Source organism: Gasterosteus aculeatus, chromosome 6 (genome assembly GCF_964276395.1).
Source record: "Gasterosteus aculeatus chromosome 6, fGasAcu3.hap1.1, whole genome shotgun sequence".
NCBI lineage: Eukaryota > Metazoa > Chordata > Actinopteri > Perciformes > Gasterosteidae > Gasterosteus > Gasterosteus aculeatus.
The window spans coordinates 20,540,923-20,561,652 of NC_135693.1; the positions used below are offsets into that span (position 1 = coordinate 20,540,923).

Sequence of the window (20,730 nt, forward strand, 5' to 3'; positions counted from 1 at the left end):
ACAATGTAGGACGTGGCAAGACAATGTGAGACACTGTCACCGTAAAACAAGGGGAGACTGTGTGACAATGGGAAACTATTGTAACAATTTAGAGTCCCCAATCAACGTGATCCCCAGAGCAGGTCTCTGGACTGTGGGAGGAAGCCGGAGAACCGGAGAGAACCACGCAGACACGGGGAGAACATGCAGACTCCACACAGAAAGTGGAACCAGGACCTTCTTGCTGTGAGGCGACAGCGTTGACCACCACGCCGCCGTGCCGCCCGTGATCAGAACATAAATGGACATCCTTTACGTTGTTTGTGTTCTGATCACATAAACAACGTAAAGGATGCATTACGTTCAATGCCTGTGACAGAAATGATGAATGAATGAATGAATATTGGTAACAGTAAGCAGAATAAAGACGTAAAAATGACTACCAATAATAACAGCAGTAGTGGATGAAGTAGACTAAATGAACTGTACTTGTATTGCATGTTTCTAGTCTTCTTACAATAACAAAAGAAGTAATAGTGTCATTAATAGTAATATTATTACTAATAATGACAGTAGCAGTGGGTGTCAGCAGGGCCATGGCAGGAGTCAGTACCAGGGTCCAGATAGAACCACAATCCATATGAACCTGTGACGAGAGAAAGCACAACGAGTGACTAAGTAAAGTCAGTGATGTGCATCAATAGAACATGAATTTATACAAAAGGACAAAAAGAGAAAGGAGCGCAGTGGGTCCCATGAAGTCCTTTAGCAGTCTCTTCAGGGCTGGTCCACGCTGCCGCACTGTAAAACATAATAATACTGCCACCCTGAAAGAAAACTGCAAATCAATTATAGTGTAAGACCTTATATTAGAATAAACACTATAATGAACTGTAACGCAATAGTTTAAACCTCTATATAATTATATACCCCTCTATATAATTTTGTATTGTTGTGTGTTGTCCGTGTCTCAACGCAGCATTGATAATAAAAGATGAGTCAGACAGTTTGGCGTCAGTTACAATCCCTTTATAGGTTTGATCATACACAGCGGAGCGACTACAAGCTCCAACCAATGCACAACAACTGGCTGAAAACAACACAACTCTCCATTTCACAAAAAAAGCAGTGAAATACAAACATTACAATGTGTAACTGAAGACTGAATTTATTTGTTGACTGACCCTTTAATTACTATACAGACAACTTTATCCCTCACCTGTGGGTCTTTAGAGTATAAAACGCTCCTGTGTGTTCACCCTGACAGGGAGCTGGACGACCATTTTTGCATAAATCATGTTAAAGCCTTTTGAAGCATGTGGAAGGACATTCCTTAACGTCAATTTGGTTTGATGTGCGCTTGACACGAAAACCCTTCAAGTATTACTTGTGTTCAAGTAATATTCAAGGAAGAAGTTGCAAGTGTCTCACTCCCGTGTATAGACCTTTAAATATGGAGTAGCATCTCGGTGACGGCCACCTGCTGGTCAACGGTGGTACTGTATCCTTTGTTCTGGTACAGCTCACGTTGCAGCCCCACCGCTGACCAGCAGGGAGCAGCACTGCGCACCACTAACTTTTCAATAATATTTTTGGCAAATTGTTTTCTGCCGCGCAGGTCGGCCAGGGCCGGTGAAGGCCGACGGATTCTCCAGCTATCAGACCCAGCAGCTGATGATGATGCGTTCACTGACAGACAGACATCATCTGTCTGCTCAGCCCCCTCTACTGGACTAAAGGAGCAACTGCAATGGTATATTATCCCTGGTAGACCTGAATAGATCGGTCGGGCCCCTTAGAAGACTCTGCTACTGTAAGACAGGAAGCATTAATGTGTCTGTGGGGGTGGTGAGGGGGGGGGGGGGTACTTCATATAGATTTGTAATATCATTTTAAAATCCCCAACCCAGAAGTTATATTTACAGCAGCAGGTTTCTGTTCCTCCTGTTTAAAAATAAACTCTGATCAACATATGTACACAATGGTAAATATCACAATATGTGTGTATGTGAGTGAGTGTGTGTGGTATCTTAACACATGTATGATTGTGTATGTACAGAGGGATAAATTCCTTCCTCTCTTGCTCTCTGCTGTGTGGAGGAGAGGAAGGTAGAGGTGTGTGGTGGGGAGGGGGGCCTCAGTCCTTTGTGTTTGGAGGTGGACTTCTCAGTTGGCGGCCGTAGGTGAGTCCCCGCCCTCCACCACCTGGTTGCTGGTTCCGAGTGTCTTCAGCCTGGTGAGCAGATCTCCAAACGTGTCCTTCACCCCTTTTTCCAGCAGCCAGCCGTCGCTCTCACACTCCGGGTTCTCCGGGTCATCCATCGTCTCCAGAGCTGTGGTCAGGTACTTCAACCCGGCCATGTCCACCGACTGGGACACAGAGAGACGCATGGACACCATAACATATCACACACACACACACACACACAGCTCAGTGAACCCAGGTGACGCATAATGGTCTAGTTCTCCATAACTTCATAACTGGAGGATCCGTCTCAACACTTAAGTACTGAAAACCTTTAACAGAATTACGCCCAAAAAAATCTATTGATAACGATGGAAATATGCATGAAGTTCATTTATCTTTAAATTTACTATATCAGGTATCCGTCGTGTTGGGTAATTAATAACCTGTCTAAACTGTCTAGACGGGTTCAGAATGGGGCGAGTTTCATTGATGATCTTAATCACATGACATCATATTAGTTTACAATATGACTATTTACTTTGAAGAAGACCGAGGGGAAAGTAAGAGGTGAATGCATTGTTTGTGTGGAGGCTGCTGATTGGTCACAAACCTAAGACAATAAAACTGATCTGAGGGCAGCAGGGTCAGTAAAGTTCCTTTGAACATGTGACTGAGTCCCATGTTGTCCCTAAATCTCTGTGACACTTCAGGTCGAACCTGTTGTTTTGACCCACATAACCAATCGACGTTTGCTCTCAGCAACTCTCCCTCGTACTGATCTTCCCAGAATGCAACCTGTTGCTGATGCAGGCAGATTAACCCCCCAAAATAGTTCCTGATCCTCTGTGAGCCTGACCACCATTCTCTAGATTAACACGAAGTCACCTCAGCACCTGAGCGAGTGAAAGATCTGATACCAGGTCAGATTGTCATCATTCAGAGGTTGAAGCTGCATATGAACACCAGGGAGGCAAAGCAGGAAGAAGGAGGAGAATTAAAAGTAGTAGATGGAGAACGCATGATGGTCTAGTTCTAGAGGAGTTCTAGAGTTCTAGAGGAGGAAAGTAGAAGAAAGGGAAGAACAAGATCAACTAAGTTTAACTCAAAGAAACTAACTCAATTATTCTCTCTCTGTGTGAGTGTGACTGTTATTATGACCGTTTGTGTTAATATTGAATGTGAGTGTGATGGATTTTGTAACTGTTAATGTGATTCTGAGTGTAAGTGTGATTGTGATTGTTGGTGTGACGGTTTGTATGTGTGTGAGTGTGACTGTGTGTGTGATAGTGAGATTGGGTGTTATTGTGTGTGTGTGTGTGTGTGTGTGTGTTAGTCTGACTATTCTGTGAGATTGTGACTGTGTGGTTGTTAGTTTGAGTGTAAGCGGGATTGTGAGTAAATGTCTCTTTGAGTCATTGTCAGCCCGACCGTCGAGGTGACTCCTGTCTTGAGTCACCTGGGATCATCTCGTTTTGTACAGAACTCATCCGTTGATCCCTTCGTTGTTGTTTACATACCTCCAGGATGACGGCGGCAACGATGAGCACTCCGATGCTGTTCATTATGCTACTGAAGTAGGAGAAGAGAGCCTCGCGGCAGCCCCGCGTCCAGATGTTGAGTTCCTCAATACGGTGGTCGTAGTCGTAGTGGGCGGAGTTATTGGTCAGGTGATGCTGGATGCAGGGCCGGGGGGAGCCGGGGTTACAGCAGCTGAACGGGACACTATCCATCAGGTACTTTCCCTCCACGTTACTCAGCACTCGACTGCAGGTGAAGACAGTCAGGGTTAATACTCACGTCCAAGGTCACAATCACGGTTGGATGATTCACTCTGAATGTCTTCACTGCCCCCCCCACCCCCCTGCAAGACCTGCAACGGTAACCACAGACCAGCAAGCAAGGACCTGCAACCACAGATGTGCAACCACAGACCCACAACTGAAGACCTGTTACCACCGACATGCAGCCACACACGAACGTGTTTCTCACGTTGTTTGCAATGATCACATGTTCTATCAAAAATGTGTTCTGTTTTTCAGCAGTTGCTCCGGTAGGCCAATGAAGCACACCCTCAGTCAACTGGTTGTGTTTAACCTTGTCATGTTAGCAGGGGTGTAAGCTGCAGTGAAGTGTAAATCAGATCCTGACAGATTATAGACTTAGAAAAGAGAAGCCGGTACATCGACCTCCTGCACGGTAACTTTTACCTCCTTAAGTCCCTCCTTTATCCTCCACTGACCCCTTTTGAGAGAACTCCCTTTGTTAACCTGCGGATCTCTGAACGTTTTAAATGTGGGACACTTAAACCAGGGTTTACTCGGAAGTTTAGAGAAGAGACAAAATGAACCAGAGATCACAGAAGCTGAAGCAAATTCTCTAGGAACGTTAGAAATAAAGTGTTGGGAGGTCCAGTGTCATACGACCCAGAAGAGATAAGAGGAGTTCATTAGTTAGATATAAACCCGCTCAATTTTCGTTAAGTCATGACGTGGATAACATGGTATCATTTTCCATTATTTCTATGAAACATCAGAAAATACCCATCTGATATCGATCCATCAGTTTTTAAAAAAAAACTTTAGTTTTGTCAAGCAGCACTGAGTGACAGCTCAAGCGGTGCTCCAGGTACTCACTCCTTCACCAGGTCGTTGCTCATGTCCAGGTAGCGGTTGCTGATCCACTGCACCTCAAACCAGTCCCTGAAATTGTTGTTGCCGCAGCAGCGGAATTCAATCTGTGTCATGTCCAAGGTCCTCTTCATGAAGCAGCGCCCCGGCGTGTCGGTGTCCTTGTAGAACTTGATGCTGTTCTTTAGGCCCTCAGCCAGCGTCAGGTACACTGCAAACTGCATGAGGAAGCAGAGCAGCGCTGTCAGCAGCAGCAGTGCGTTGAAGCCGCAGCACAGCAGCAGGAACGGCTTCAGCATTGGCTTCCACTTGGCAAACTTGATGGGGTCCAGAGAGTCGTGGCATACCTTCCCCCCGAAGGCGTTGAGCCCACAGGCCAACAAGCCCACCAGGATCAAGAGGTTGGGCACTAAGTGGCTCTCGTTGTTGTCCATCATCTCACTTCTTTTCCGCAACTCGATTTTGAAGAAAATGCCGAGGCTGAAGAGGATGATCCCCACGATGACCGAGAGCCAGTAGATCATCCACAGACCCTGGGCCAGCTTCACCCTTTTCTGCAGGTTGAACTTCACCGGCATGAACGGCATGATTTCACCTTTTAGTGTGACCGATGAAACCAACTGAAATCAGCTATATTTTTTGTATCAAAGAGAAAACAGTTTCCTCTCTTGAGCAGTTTAGGAATCCCTCACAGATTAAATCCCATCCACAAAGAAGCTGCACACAACTCAGCCAGAACTCCTGGTTTCAGACCCATAATGGCAAGCTGCAGGTCCATACTGTTAGGGGGGCCGAGGGGTCTGCCATGAAATCACAACCAAATGCTGACAGAGAATTGTGATGGACGGCGAGCTCCTCCAGCAGAAAGGTGTGAATGTGAGCGACCTGGTCCTGCTCCTTCTAAGCCTCCGAGGGGCTCTGATCCCATTAGCAGATCAGCTGCTGCTCTAAGCCTCCGACTTACTGCTAATTGGTTTGCTGCTAAGCAGCTGCTTCCTCCGCTGGACCTGCGACAGGAGCTCACCTGTCTCACCTCCCTACAGGTGTGCCTCGGAAACAGGAAGTAGACGTCCCAGTGCAGACTTCCTGTAACAAGATGTTGGTTCTTCTTCCTACAGAGGAATCCATAATGTTTATATTTATTTCTCTCTTTGACTAAAAACACAAACTGAAGCTCTTAGAACTTCTTGTTTTCCGTGACTTTGCTGCTGTGAGTTGTACTGCTGTGAGGTAGTAGTATTAGTAGTAGTCGTGGTAGTCCTTCCTGCTGCTCTGCTCCCGGTACATATTTAATTTCATTTACTGCTATTCGGGAATGTCTCATCTTGTTTTCACTTTGCTGCTGTAATCTTGTGAATTGCTGTGGGACTATTAAATTCATTTTGCATAGCCCAAAATCACAAATTACAAATTTGCCTCAGAGGATTAGGGTAAGGGGAATAATAAAGGATTATTTTGTTTTTCACTATAAAAGCATTTTTAAATAAACACCAAATATTTCTGTAGTTCTTCCCATTTTTATAACACGTGGGAAAAGCCTGTTGTTATTTGTGGTGGAAGATGTTGCATAGTCAATCGGTAAATAAGAATAAAGGCTGAATCAAATAAGACTTTCTCTGCTTATTTCCTTGCAAGGGAAAAAAGGTCACAACAGCTCTGTGCTCAGTAGACGGCCAAGAACCTTCCTCCTCCCACAACAGGGTTCGTTCTTCTACCTACAGGTGGCCTCCAAACCACCTTGTTGTGTCTCTACAGCCAGGAGACGGGCATCTTATCGATGTGAGACAGTTATTTTCCATGGCCACGCCATCTCAAACTATAACCTTGTTCATTCAATGAAACCTTTTGAAGGGCAAAATACATTTTTGCCATTAGTTTTTCCCATTTTTATAACAGGTGAGAAGAGCCTGTTATTATAATTATTATTACGGGCATCATTTAATAGAAACGTTAATTAGAAACACTTGTTTTATTCTTTCAAGTCTAAAAATGAATCGAAAGATAAATATTTAGCCTCCTGGAGAACAACAGTTAGTCAAATGTTAAGAAACGATTCCTTTCAGTTATTATATACACTTATAATTAATAATCAATGATAAAACAAATCAGAAATAAACAATAACTCCTTTTAAAGTGTTTAATGGTTTTGTTATTCTTATACAATATTGTACATTTACTCATTTATACAATAATTCACATATTAACAAGTCTGAAAAATGAAGATAAGGAAGATGAGGCCACTTTTTATTTAAACTTATAAAAAAGAAAATATTTCAAACTCAAGAGTTTAAAGGGAAATCAGATTTTTATAAGAAACTAATAAATAAATAAATAAATAAATGAAAGATTTCAGTTTGTGTTTGACTCTTCAAATTTCAGCAAACTCATAAAAAAAGAGGAAGGGACATCACAGCTCACCAAAACAAACCCGTGGACCACAAAGGGTCAGCTTGCTGTGAACCGATGAATAGGAACAATCCTTTTTCAATTTCCGTTATGCAGCAGCACTGAATTCTGGGAGGGTGTGGCCATGGAAACACAAATGTATGACTCACCAATCAGTAATTGATCACAGTGGCAACCATGGTTACACGTTTCTTAAGAGACGACGTGGTGATTTAACAATAAGAGCCTTCACATACACCGTTCTTATTTTGTAAATACTAACAATACCCAGGAGCCTCAGCTGATATTGCCATGGAGACAAGGCCGCAATGTTCCTGAAGGGTTCTACAAAGGGTTACCTTTAGCTTCTTAAAGCTCTTTGTTGATGAGATGCATCTTGGGGGTTGAAGCATTTTCTGAATCCGGGATTCAAGATTAAAGACCCTAACCTGACAATCAACCTGTGAGGGACAGCAGCAGGTGGGCGGGGCTTCATTCTGGTACAATGTTAATGAGTTGAAGTAATGATTTTTCATTTTGTCGGATCATTTTCTGAAACAAATGAAAATTTGAAAAAAATCAATAAAAAACTATTTAAAAAAGAAATGTTCGTAAATGTGTGTCTGTGTGAGCAAGAATAAAGGGGGAACAGTCTGAGTACTGGAGGGAAACAGACACGGTGAGATGTCAATGGTAAAGATCCTCTATCACACCGAAACCAAAAGTCCTGAAAGAATCCCTGAACGCTGATCTGAAGTCAGCACTGGGCTGCAGGAAGCTGATTTGTTAACATGCGGCGCAGTAACTGAAAAGGGGCGGGGCAAACGCAGAGAGGAGCCAATCATCACAGGTGCTGCCAGTCGATGGCTACCAGCGTTTGATTGGCCTCCTGAGCGTGACCTATGACCTCAGCGATGCCGTGCTGACGCCACAGACGCTCAATCTTCCTGTAGCGCTCAACGCAGAGGTGGAGGGGGTTCCCCCGCCTGCAGGTAAACAAACAAACTAATCAATAAACAAAAGGTGGAGGGGGTTCCCCCGCCAGTAGGTAAACAAATAAACTAATCAATAAACAAAGGTGGAGGGGGTTCCCCCGCCTGCAGGTAAACAAACAAACTAATCAATAAATCAATAAACAAAAGGTGGAGGGGGTTCCCCCGTCAGTAGGTAAACAAACAAACTAATCAATAAATCAATAAACAAAAGGTGGAGGGGGTTCCCCCGTCAGTAGGTAAACAAATAAACTAATCAATAAACAAAGGTGGAGGGGGTTCCCCCGCTTGCAGGTAAACAAACAAACTAATCAATAAATCAATAAACAAAAGGTGGAGGGGGTTCCCCCGTCAGTAGGTAAACAAATAAACTAATCAATAAATAAATAAACAAAGGGAGGGGGTTCCTCTGCCTGCAGGTAAACAAACAAACTAATCAATAAATCAATAAACAAAGGTGGAGGGGGTTCCCCCGCCACCAGGTAAACAAATAAACTAATCAATAAATAAATAAACAAAGGGAGGGGGTTCCTCTGCCTGCAGGTAAACAAACAAACTAATCAATAAATAAATAAACAAAGGGAGGGGGTTCCCCCGCCTGCAGGTAAACAAACAAACTAATCAATAAATAAATAAACAAAGGGAGGGGGTTCCCCCGCCTGCAGGTAAACAAACAAACTAATCAATAAATAAATAAACAAAGGGAGGGGGTCCCCCCGCCTGCAGGTAAACAAACTAATCAATAAATAAATAAACAAAGGGAGGGGGTTCCCCGCCTGCAGGTAAACAAACCGATCACTATAGGAAAGCACCTACTTGAGGCCCTGGTCCGTCTCCCCGTAGTCGTCCAGGTACGGAGGAGGATAGAAGCAGCCCTTTGTTTTACCTGCTACAAACAGCACCTGACTTTCTCTTACCCTGCACGCAACACACACAGACACACACACAGACACACACAGTCAGAGTGTGTACAGTGTACAGTGTGTAGTGTGTGCATCTGCAGTAGAGCACAGGGCCCCGTTCCTCGTACGTGGCTAGCTGCGTTAGCCGGATAAGATGACAAGGATCAGGCTTTTCGGTTCAAATCACCACAGCAACACATCCACAAACTTGAACCTGCTCCGGCGCAGCTTCATTTGAGCGGCTGGATTAATTCGCCACTTCCCCGGAAAAAAAGGCAGCTCTCTTCCTCACTGATAAAGGGAAGCCGCTGCATGTTGTGTTCTTCATAAAGTTCAGTTGGTTTATTTGACACTTTTCATGTTCCACGTTTCACTGCTTCAATTGATCAAATGTCTGATGACACACTGATTCGCCCACGCCCACACACACACACACACACACACACACACACACACACACACACACACACACACACACACACACACACACAATAAAACTCCTAGTTCTATTTGGTCATCTACATACATATGATACATAATACATGTATTTATCTACTTATTCTGAAATTGGATGGTGATGAATTCCCTTTAAAGAACTATAATCTGATTGATTAGAGTGATGAGGCACTTAAAATGAGCGTGAATCAGCCTTGGAGGAACCGAGACAGGCTGACATTAATCATCTCGTTAAATTGATCTGGATAATGTGACATTTGATCGACTTTGTTGAACCACGTAGGAAAAATAGGGCCCTGGTGTGTTACCTGAGGAAGAGACCAAGGCCGGCTCCACAGGTGAAGGTGTGGGCGGTGCAGGCACCTACGTCCTCTCCGTCCACCTCCGTCTGACAGCAGTAACTCTGAGAACACAACATGGAGCCGCACACCAGACACAGAGTGGGAGCTCGGGACTTATCTCCTCCGGACCGGGGACACCTGCACAGGTGAAGGTGGGACGGAGGAAATTGATGAGTAGATGAAGAACAGTCAGAGGAGCTGGTCAGTGCACATAACGTATATACATGTACATATAAACATATATGTACATGTATATGTATATTAGGGCTGTCGATGGATTAAAAATGTAACTAATTAATCGCACATTTTGGAATTCGTTCATCTTATATATATTATATATATATATACTATTTAGACACTGTTGTCTATTGTTAATGTTATTTTAAACACAAAACTACACACATCTGATCACCTTGGAGGCAGAATTACACCGAGTGGAATATGTTGAACTAGCAACTCTTCCAGCTAGCTTAGCTTAGCATAGCGGTGCTTTAAGGGGTCCGTTTGCCACTCACCCCCCTTCACTTTGTTTTCTGCTGTATGTGGCGCCTCTGTTGGTTTTACTTCCAATGCAAAAAGCTGTCTCATCTTGAGCTACCGTCCTGCTTTCTCCGATGTAACCGACTGCAGCTAGCGGCCGTTTCGTTTCCGCCGTCTACTTCTGATAAACAAAGGTACCTTAACTACGTTAGAGTATTTTGTCGCATTAATCTTGGCCACATTAATCGCATAGATTAATGCGTTTATGTTCACAGCCCGTATACAGTGATCCCTCGCCACTTCGCGGTTCACTTATCGCGGATTCGCTATTTCGCGGATTTTCATATTGCATTTTTTTTTTTTTGGTGCATTGTGCTCTGCATTCTGATTCGCTAAAAACTCACTCCCGAGCCGTTCATTACAGTTCTCCAACGTAATCGATGGTGGCATGTCGGTGTACAAGGATCTTTTTGCAAAGAAGAAAAAAGAGCGACAACAGCTGCCTCACATCACTATGTTCTTCTCCCGAACAAACACACCTGCACCGCGGGCTTCAGAAGAAGAGAACACTGCAGAGCGCAGTCAGGATGCAGCGGCCCAGTCTGAAGAGCAGTGAAACGGCCTACACGCGAGTCACTGTATTTGTATACATGTAATAGTTGCTAATTGTAAAAAAAAAAAAAGTTTTCTATTTCGCGGATTTCACTTATCGCGGGTCATTTTCGGAACGTAACCCCCGCGATAAACGAGGGATTACTGTATACATATATATATATATATATAGACAAAGGGTGTATATACAATGTGTACTAAAAGTGTGTACTGTGAATACATACAGTGTGTATTTGCAGTGTGTACTGTGAGTATATTCAGCGTATACTAGCAATGTGTATATGCAATGTGTACTAAAAGTGTGTACTGTGAGTATATACAGTGTGTATTTGCAGTGTGTATATACAGTGTGTATTTGCAGTGTGTATATACAGTGTGTATTTACAGTGCGTACTGAGAGTATATACAGTGTGTATTTGCAGTGTGTACTGTGTGCATATACAGTGTGTATTTGCAGTGCGTACTGAGAGTATATACAGTGTGTATTTGCAGTGTGTACTGTGTGCATATACAGTGTGTATTTGCAGTGCGTACTGAGAGTATATACAGTGTGTATTTGCAGTGTGTACTGTGTGCATATACAGTGTGTATTTGCAGTGTGTACTGTGAGTATATACAGTGTGTATTTACAGTGTGTACTGTGTGTATATACAGTGTGTATTTGCAGTGTGTACTGTGAGTATATACAGTGTGTATTTACAGTGTGTACTGTGTGTACATACAGTGTGTATTTGCAGTGCGTACTGTGAGTATAAACAGTGTGTATTTGCAGTGTGTACTGTGAGTATAAACAGTGTGTATTTGCAGTGTGTACTGTGAGTATAAACAGTGTGTAGTTGCAGTGTGTACTGTGAGTATAAACAGTGTGTAGTTGCAGTGTGTACTGTGAGTATATACAGTGTGTATTTGCAGTGTGTACTGTGTGTATATACAGTGTGTATTTGCAGTGTGTACTGTGAGTATATACAGTGTGTATTTGCAGTGTGTACTGTGAGTATAAACAGTGTGTATTTGCAGTGTGTACTGTGAGTATATACAGTGTGTATTTGCAGTGTGTACTGTGAGTATATACAGTGTGTATTTGCAGTGTATACTGTGAGTATATACAGTGTGTATTTGCAGTGTGTACTGTGAGTATATACAGTGTGTATTTGCAGTGTGTACTGTGTGTATATACAGTGTGTATTTGCAGTGTGTACTGTGAGTATATACAGTGTGTATTTGCAGTGTGTACTGTGAGTATAAACAGTGTGTAGTTGCAGTGTGTACTGTGAGTATATACAGTGTGTATTTGCAGTGTGTACTGTGTGTATATACAGTGTGTATTTGCAGTGTGTACTGTGTGTATATACAGTGTGTATTTGCAGTGTGTACTGTGTGTATATACAGTGTGTATTTGCAGTGTGTACTGTGAGTATAAACAGTGTGTATTTGCAGTGTGTACTGTGAGTATAAACAGTGTGTATTTGCAGTGTGTACTGTGAGTATATACAGTGTGTATTTGCAGTGTGTACTGTGTGTATATACAGTGTGTATTTGCAGTGTGTACTGTGTGTATATACAGTGTGTATTTGCAGTGTGTACTGTGTGTATATACAGTGTGTATTTGCAGTGTGTACTGTGAGTATAAACAGTGTGTAGTTGCAGTGTGTACTGTGAGTATATACAGTGTGTATTTGCAGTGTGTACTGTGTGTATATACAGTGTGTATTTGCAGTGTGTACTGTGTGTATATACAGTGTGTATTTGCAGTGTGTACTGTGAGTATAAACAGTGTGTAGTTGCAGTGTGTACTGTGAGTATATACAGTGTGTATTTGCAGTGTGTACTGTGTGTATATACAGTGTGTATTTGCAGTGTGTACTGTGTGTATATACAGTGTGTATTTGCAGTGTGTACTGTGAGTATAAACAGTGTGTATTTGCAGTGTGTACTGTGAGTATAAACAGTGTGTATTTGCAGTGTGTACTGTGTGTATATACAGTGTGTATTTGCAGTGTGTACTGTGAGTATATACAGTGTGTATTTGCAGTGTGTACTGTGAGTATAAACAGTGTGTATTTGCAGTGTGTACTGTGAGTATATACAGTGTGTATTTGCAGTGTGTACTGTGTGTATATACAGTGTGTATTTGCAGTGTGTACTGTGAGTATAAACAGTGTGTAGTTGCAGTGTGTACTGTGAGTATATACAGTGTGTATTTGCAGTGTGTACTGTGTGTATATACAGTGTGTATTTGCAGTGTGTACTGTGTGTATATACAGTGTGTATTTGCAGTGTGTACTGTGAGTATATACAGTGTGTAGTTGCAGTGTGTACTGTGAGTATATACAGTGTGTATTTGCAGTGTGTACTGTGTGTATATACAGTGTGTATTTGCAGTGTGTACTGTGTGTATATACAGTGTGTATTTGCAGTGTGTACTGTGTGTATATACAGTGTGTATTTGCAGTGTGTACTGTGTGTATATACAGTGTGTATTTGCAGTGTGTACTGTGAGTATAAACAGTGTGTATTTGCAGTGTGTACTGTGAGTATAAACAGTGTGTATTTGCAGTGTGTACTGTGTGTATATACAGTGTGTATTTGCAGTGTGTACTGTGAGTATATACAGTGTGTATTTGCAGTGTGTACTGTGAGTATAAACAGTGTGTATTTGCAGTGTGTACTGTGAGTATATACAGTGTGTATTTGCAGTGTGTACTGTGTGTATATACAGTGTGTAGTTGCAGTGTGTACTGTGTGTATATACAGTGTGTATTTGCAGTGTGTACTGTGTGTATATACAGTGTGTATTTGCAGTGTGTACTGTGTGTATATACAGTGTGTATTTGCAGTGTGTACTGTGAGTATAAACAGTGTGTAGTTGCAGTGTGTACTGTGAGTATATACAGTGTGTATTTGCAGTGTGTACTGTGTGTATATACAGTGTGTAGTTGCAGTGTGTACTGTGAGTATAAACAGTGTGTATTTGCAGTGTGTACTGTGAGTATAAACAGTGTGTATTTGCAGTGTGTACTGTGTGTATATACAGTGTGTATTTGCAGTGTGTACTGTGAGTATAAACAGTGTGTATTTGCAGTGTGTACTGTGTGTATATACAGTGTGTATTTGCAGTGTGTACTGTGAGTATAAACAGTGTGTATTTGCAGTGTGTACTGTGAGTATAAACAGTGTGTATTTGCAGTGTGTACTGTGTGTATATACAGTGGGTATTTGCAGTGTGTACTGTGAGTATAAACAGTGTGTATTTGCAGTGTGTACTGTGTGTATATACAGTGTGTATTTGCAGTGTGTACTGTGAGTATAAACAGTGTGTATTTGCAGTGTGTACTGTGTGTATATACAGTGTGTATTTGCAGTGTGTACTGTGAGTATAAACAGTGTGTATTTGCAGTGTGTACTGACGTGTATATACAGTGTGTATTTGCAGTGTGTACTGTGAGTATAAACAGTGTGTATTTGCAGTGTGTACTGTGTGTATATACAGTGTGTATTTGCAGTGTGTACTGTGAGTATAAACAGTGTGTATTTGCAGTGTGTACTGACGTGTATATACAGTGTGTATTTGCAGTGTGTACTGTGAGTATAAACAGTGTGTATTTGCAGTGTGTACTGTGAGTTTAAACAGTGTGTATTTGCAGTGTGTACTGTGAGTATAAACAGTGTGTATTTGCAGTGTGTACTGTGAGTATAAACAGTGTGTATTTGCAGTGTGTACTGTGAGTATAAACAGTGTGTATTTGCAGTGTGTACTGTGAGTATAAACAGTGTGTATTTGCAGTGTGTACTGACGTGAAGCTGGATGCCTGGTTGATCAGGACGCTGTAATCTTCAGGCAGTTGGATCAGTCGGTTTGACTCTCTGGGGAAACTGATTATGTCCCTCCCCCCCTGCAGTTTCTGTCTCACAGCCGGATGACAACACCACCTGTAGGGCACGCACACACGCACGCACACACAAAATCTCTTGAGGGGGAAGCTGACGTCAATCTCGTAGTACATGACAGTATTTGTTCTACGGTTTCTATGGCGTTACCTCTGTGTCAGTGTTACCTGCGTATGAACGGCTCCAGCAGTGTGTGTTGGGTCTGGTGAAGCTGCAGCAGGTTGCAGGGCAGATTGAGGAAGCTGCACAGCGCCTCCCATTGACTAGGACCTGCAACTACATACACACACACACAAAATTAATTAAAGTTAATTAATGAACTCAACATTTAAAATGTCATATTGAAACCATTTCCTTAAATTCTGATTAAGTTTAGAGAGATGCTTTCACATGTCACTTCTCAGCACTTCACACATACAAGCTGTGCGTATTGTTACCTAGCAGGTCAGCAGGTGGCGTCGTAGAGTTCAAGTAGTGGAAAAAAAGGGCGGCGGCTCGGAGGAACGGCAGGAAACCAACTTTAAGACAACGAAAGAGCTGCCAGCCAGACGTCACCTCGGGTAACACACTGACACACACACACACACACGTTATCGTATTCATTGAATTCTTCTGTATGATTCTTCATTTATTTACCAACCATTTTGGCTTCTATTTACTTTATTGATGATTTTTTTCAATTTGTCATTGTCCTTATTTAATGAATCACATTTGTTCCTCTGTATCAAAACGGCTTCTGGTGATCAATCACAGCTGATCAGGTGTGTGTGTGTGTGTGACTCTACTGACCTGCCCAGGTGTTTCCTCAGCGTGTTGTAGAGACGGCTGGTAAGCTCCTCCTCCTCTGATCCGCTACTGTCCTGATCCATACACACCTCTTCTGCAGACAGACAGGTGAGACCCAGACAGATAAATGGTAAATGCACTGTACTTGTATACATATGTACTTGTATACATATGACTTTTCCACTCCAAGCGCTTTGACACATGTCGTCATTTACCCATTCATACACTGATGACAGCAGCTTCCACACACAGTGCCACCTGCCCATCAGCAACTAACAGTAGGGTTAGTACTAGAAGTCACAGCTACAGGAGCAATGCTGGGGTTAAGTGCCTTGCCCAAGGACACAGGCTTAGCAGGGCCCAGGATCAAACCACCAACCCTCTGATTGGGGGACAACCGTCCTCTCCACCCACCCAGTCGCCCCCACAGGCAGACCTGCATAAGTGTGTTTAAGTGTGTGTGCGAGAGGCAGCCACCTGTTGTGGAAGTTAGCAGGATTTGAACCAGATGAGCCACAGTGACCAGGTGAAGTAGGTGGAGGTGGGAGGAGTCTACCACTCTCTGTCCTGATTGGTCCAGACAGTGAACTGAGCTGTATGACATCACACTGTAGACCTGCAGATTACCGGGAAGCACATGTACGTCATAAATGTGATTTATTCTTCTTATACAAGTATAAATAAGATATACACCTGATTTAAAGTCATTATGAAGTGATGAAACTCACCAGCAGGTGAAACATGTCGATGTCGAGGATAGATGGAATGTTTTCCTCCTCAGAGTCTGGAACCACGGCTAAAACAACACCGACACACAATACAAACATGTGCAACTGTATTTTTGTCTGTGTGTTATAAGTGTGTGTCTGTTGTGTGTGTCCTACCTGCTAGCAACCTCATGAAGTGGGACTGAACTGTTATTGGTGGAGCTGCAGTCCAACAGGCGGAGCTGAATCTGGTGAGTGCGCTTAAGCAATCATCCTTTAACGTACACAAAACAAGTTTATATTGATATGATGCCGTGATGTACCACAGGTGACACAAGGTCTAGAGGTATATTCTTTTGATACGTTACTTCCTGAACACACCATTTATTTCGGGTGATGCTTTATTCAAACTTCAAACAAAACTAATAGATTTTTCTAACTAAACAGCCCCTCCCCTCAGCCCCTGCTGTCCAATTAAGAGACCCAACTATCTTTCTTACCTGTCGGCAAGGTAGACCTCCAAACAAAGGCTTGTCCTCATCCACCAGGAGGCGCTCTGCAAAGAAATGCACTTTCTTTGCACTTTTTTTTTCAGGACGACATCAGACCTCCCAGGTGTTTCCGTGCTCCTCCCAGGTGTGTGTGTGTGTGTGTGTGTGTACCTATGCTCTGGATGGTGTAGGCGCAGGTGGACCAGCTCAGCACCGGGACCCTCTGGTCCTGCTCGTTGGGGTTCACCTTCAGTCCCACCTTGTAGGTTGACATCCCGAAGGTTGTGATCATCTCCCTGATGCTGCTGGAAAACGGGTTCCTGAAAGAGAGTGACATCATCACCTACTGAAATGATTAATTCTTTTTTTTTTTCAATTCATTTTGTTTTGTATAGGCCAAAATTGCAAATTACAAATTTGCATCAGAGGGCTTTACAGTCTGAACACATGCGACATCCTTGGTCCCGAAACCCTCACATTGGTTGATGACATCATCCAGGTGTGATCCGCTTCCTAGGACAACCCCCCCATTCCCCTCTCGCTTTCTATTTCAATATGAATCCACATCTGATGATGGTTTTATCTGACCTTGGAGGAGGGAGGTTGTTTGTTCGGCTCAGCAGCGACCAGCCAGATATTTGTAATCCTATCACCTATCAGTTTATCTTATAACTATCTGCTTCTATCTCTGCTGCCAAAAGTTCTTTCTACCTCCATCTACAATTTAATCCTCTTTTTCTAACCCCAAAAAACTATCTTCTCCAACCTCCTCGAACCCCCCCCCACTCTTCCCCAATCACTCCTGACCTTCTTCCTTTCCTCACCTGTCTCATCAACAACGCTCTGTTATCTGGCCGTTTTCCCAATTCTCTGAAGGAGAAGAGTTAACCCCCTCCTGAAGAAACCCACCCTCAACCCTTCTGAAGAACACAACTACAGACCGGTCTCTCTTCTTCCCTTTATGTCCAAAACTCTTGAACGTGTGATCTTTAACCAACTCTCCTCCTATCTCCACTGTAACAACCTCCTGGACCCCCACCAGTCAGGCTTCGGGGCCGTTCCACAGAGACTGCTCTCCTTGCTGTCTCAGAGCAACTTGTCAGCTAAATTACATGTAATGTAACTAATTAGTAGCAGACAATTACTTGATTTTTTTATTACATTTACAAGTCGGCTTTAAGTGCTTTTTTACTGGACCAAGGCTGAAACAGCTTCAGCTAAGCTAAAGCTAAGTAGCAGCAGGATGCCTCCATTCTCCAGACGACTCCTACAAACTCCTGCAGCATCAATGATTTCCATTAGCTCAGATTATGGAAAACACAATAGTTTGTTATCATAGTTATGCAGATGACACACAAATCTACATGACTATATCACCAGGGGACTACAATCCAATACGGGAGCTGGGTAAATGCATTGAACAAATCAACGACTGGATGTGCCAAAACGTTCTTCAATTAAACAAAGATAAAACAGAAGTAAATGTTTTTGGTAAAGCCGAGTTTATGCTTCTGCGTTTTCAGAGAGACTCAAGGACACTCACACACAAGACCCCCTTGTGTGTCCCTTGCGTGTCCTTTCACACCTCCTTGCGTTTAAAGCGACGCAGCCTCCTGGGACAAATGTGGGACATACGGGACAAATGTGTCCTTGATGAAAAGCAGCAGTGTGGATGCACGGGGCAATAAAGTCTATGATAAATAAATAAAGCAACCAACGACTTCCACACACAAAGACGTGACTCTCCAGGTCGTCTTCAACAGAACACGTGACTCCACCTGTTGTTCTGGAGGTGAATCGCTCTGCAACACACGCAGGACTTTACAACCAGGAAGTGAGACCAGCGCGTCGACGCGTAAAGACGCAGACGTAGAAACTTAAGAAGGATGAATGATTGAAAGTCAGCGCAGAACTTCAATCACTGATGTTAAAAACTATAAACCGAGCTAGAAATCAAGGTGTAATTATGGATTCAAACTTCAACCTGCACAACCACAAGACAGTTACAAATGAGCCTACTATCACCTAAAACAGGGGTCCCCAACCTCACGAATATGTCAAGAGGGACGAATGCACGTAATTAGGAGAGAATCCAATTCTCTAATGCAACTTATGTCTCAAACTGATTTGGAAGAACTTGTCCATGCATTTATCTTCAGTAGACTCGACTACTGTAACAGTGTTTTTACATGACTTTATAAAGCACTGAAGGGTTTAGGGCCAAAGTACATTTGTGATCTGCTGATACTTTATGAACCACATATCTGGAAAAGAGTCCCAGAAAGGTGCAGGTCTGCTGAGTGCCTCAGCTCCTTTGAATCCAGTTTAAAGACTTTTCTGTTTGCTGATGGTGGTAGTCATATCTGATGGTTGTTATACAGCATATGGTGGTTATATCAGATGGTGGTCAGTCCTGCCTGACATTGACCACTACCGTCATTATCATTAGTAGTCACATTAGTATTAATGACACCATTACGTCCTTTGGCATCATTGTTATTTTTCTACATCCACTACAACTGTTAGTATTAGTAGTCATTTTAAATCATTATGTGGCTTACTAATACCAATGTGTGAATCATTTCTGCCGTATGCATTGAACATATTGTACGACTTTTACGTTGTTCACTCTGTACACTTGACTTGAAAGTTTTTATTTTGCGCTTTACAAAATAAATTGAATTGAATCTAGCAGATGTATGATGGTAATCCAAACTCACTGTGGAATGAAGTCCACTCTGAATCCATCAGAAACAGCAGGCTCCGCCCGCTCTGCTACACCTGAAAGAGACACACAGGACACTAAACACGTAACCAAATAATACGATTTATAAGAAAATTATATTAGGAAAAAAATGTCAAACAAAAATACATATTTAGAGGGTATGACCGCATCCTCTGAATCAGGCCCCCCAAAAACCGCGTGGTGAGCTTGGTCAATATGTCAAGAGGAACGAGTGCACGTAATTAGGAGAGAATCCGGTCAATTTTCAAAATAAAGTCAAATGACAAAATATGTATATATGTATAAACTCAGCAAAAAAAGAAACATCCCTTTTTCAGGAATGTGTATTTCAAGAATAATGTTGTAATAATCCAAATAACGTTACAGATCTTCATTGTAAAGGGTTTAAACAATGTTTTCCATGCATGTTCAATTAACCATAATCAACCAATTAACATGCACCTGTAGAATGGTCGTTGGGACCTTAACAGCTTACAGAGAGTAGGCATTTAAGGTCACAGTTCTAAAACAGCCACAAGAGTCACACCAGGAACACACAATCCCTCCATCAGTGCTCAGACTGTCCGCAATAGGCTGAGAGAGGCTGGACTGAGGGCTCGTAGGCCTGTTGTAAGGCAGGTCCTTACCAGACATCACCAGCACAAGCCCACCTTTGCTGTACCAGACAGAAGTGGCAAAAAGTGCTCTTCACTGATGAGTCACGGTTTTGTCTCACCAGGGGTGATGGACGGATTCGAAGGAATAAGCGTTACACAGAGGCCTGTACCCTGGAGCGGGATCGATTTGGAGGTGGGGGGTCCGTCATGGTCTGGGGCGGTATATCACATCACCATCAGACTGAGCGTGTTGTCATTGCAGGCAATCTCAATGCCTTGCGGTACAGGGAAGACATCCTCCTCCCTCATGTGGTATCCTTTATGCATGATCCTCCAGCAGGACAATGCCACCAGCCATACTGCTCGTTCTGTGCGTGAGTTTCTGCATGACAGCAATGTCAGTGTTCTGCCAGGCCAGCGAAGAGCCCGGATCTCAATCCCATTGAGCATGTCTGGGACCCGTTGGATCGCAGGGTGAAGGCTAGGGCCATTCCTCCCAGAAATGTCCAGGAACTTGCAAGTGCCTTGGTGGAAGAGTGGGGTAACGTCCAGTC

At 43.0% G+C, this 20,730-nt stretch overlaps 2 protein-coding genes across 7 annotated transcripts in view; both read right to left on the reverse strand.

Annotated features, from left to right (window-relative positions):
- Nucleotides 1-993: 993 nt before the first annotated feature.
- Nucleotides 994-5,833, reverse strand: prph2b (peripherin 2b (retinal degeneration, slow)). Its single transcript, XM_040178498.2, has 3 exons — nucleotides 4,801-5,833; nucleotides 3,685-3,931; nucleotides 994-2,349 (listed from the first exon to the last, which is right to left on the reverse strand). Exons 1-3 carry the CDS (start codon nucleotides 5,379-5,381, stop codon nucleotides 2,146-2,148), a joined length of 1,032 nt encoding a protein of 343 aa, XP_040034432.1. The 5' UTR covers nucleotides 5,382-5,833; the 3' UTR covers nucleotides 994-2,145.
- A 1,084-nt stretch (nucleotides 5,834-6,917) lies between these two features.
- The window catches only part of ubr2 (ubiquitin protein ligase E3 component n-recognin 2), a 40,042-nt gene continuing 26,229 nt past the window's right edge, over nucleotides 6,918-20,730 (reverse strand). For 3 of the 6 annotated variants that reach the window (XM_078104387.1, XM_078104389.1, XM_078104391.1), the window contains exons 34-46: nucleotides 19,555-19,615; nucleotides 17,006-17,154; nucleotides 16,844-16,899; nucleotides 16,521-16,617; nucleotides 16,365-16,432; nucleotides 16,114-16,252; nucleotides 15,640-15,730; nucleotides 15,288-15,418; nucleotides 15,018-15,126; nucleotides 14,758-14,892; nucleotides 9,838-10,008; nucleotides 8,988-9,089; nucleotides 6,918-8,165 (exon numbers count right to left, since the gene is read on the reverse strand). In XM_078104387.1, the coding sequence (XP_077960513.1) occupies nucleotides 8,024-8,165; nucleotides 8,988-9,089; nucleotides 9,838-10,008; nucleotides 14,758-14,892; nucleotides 15,018-15,126; nucleotides 15,288-15,418; nucleotides 15,640-15,730; nucleotides 16,114-16,252; nucleotides 16,365-16,432; nucleotides 16,521-16,617; nucleotides 16,844-16,899; nucleotides 17,006-17,154; nucleotides 19,555-19,615 (1,451 nt within the window). In that variant the 3' untranslated portion in view covers nucleotides 6,918-8,023. The other 3 variants (XR_013467903.1, XM_078104392.1, XM_078104390.1) reach the window with 3 other exon arrangements.

Coding starts and splice junctions, on each gene's coding strand:
- prph2b (XM_040178498.2), bottom strand. CDS start 5,381: ATGCCGTTCATGCCGGTGAAGTTCAACCTGCAGAAAAGGGTGAAGCTG. Junction 3,932..4,800: donor AGCAACGACCTGGTGAAGGA/GTGAGTACCTGG, acceptor CTTCACCTGCAG/TCGAGTGCTGAGTAACGTGG. Junction 2,350..3,684: donor TTGCCGCCGTCATCCTGGAG/GTATGTAAACAA, acceptor TCTGTGTCCCAG/TCGGTGGACATGGCCGGGTT.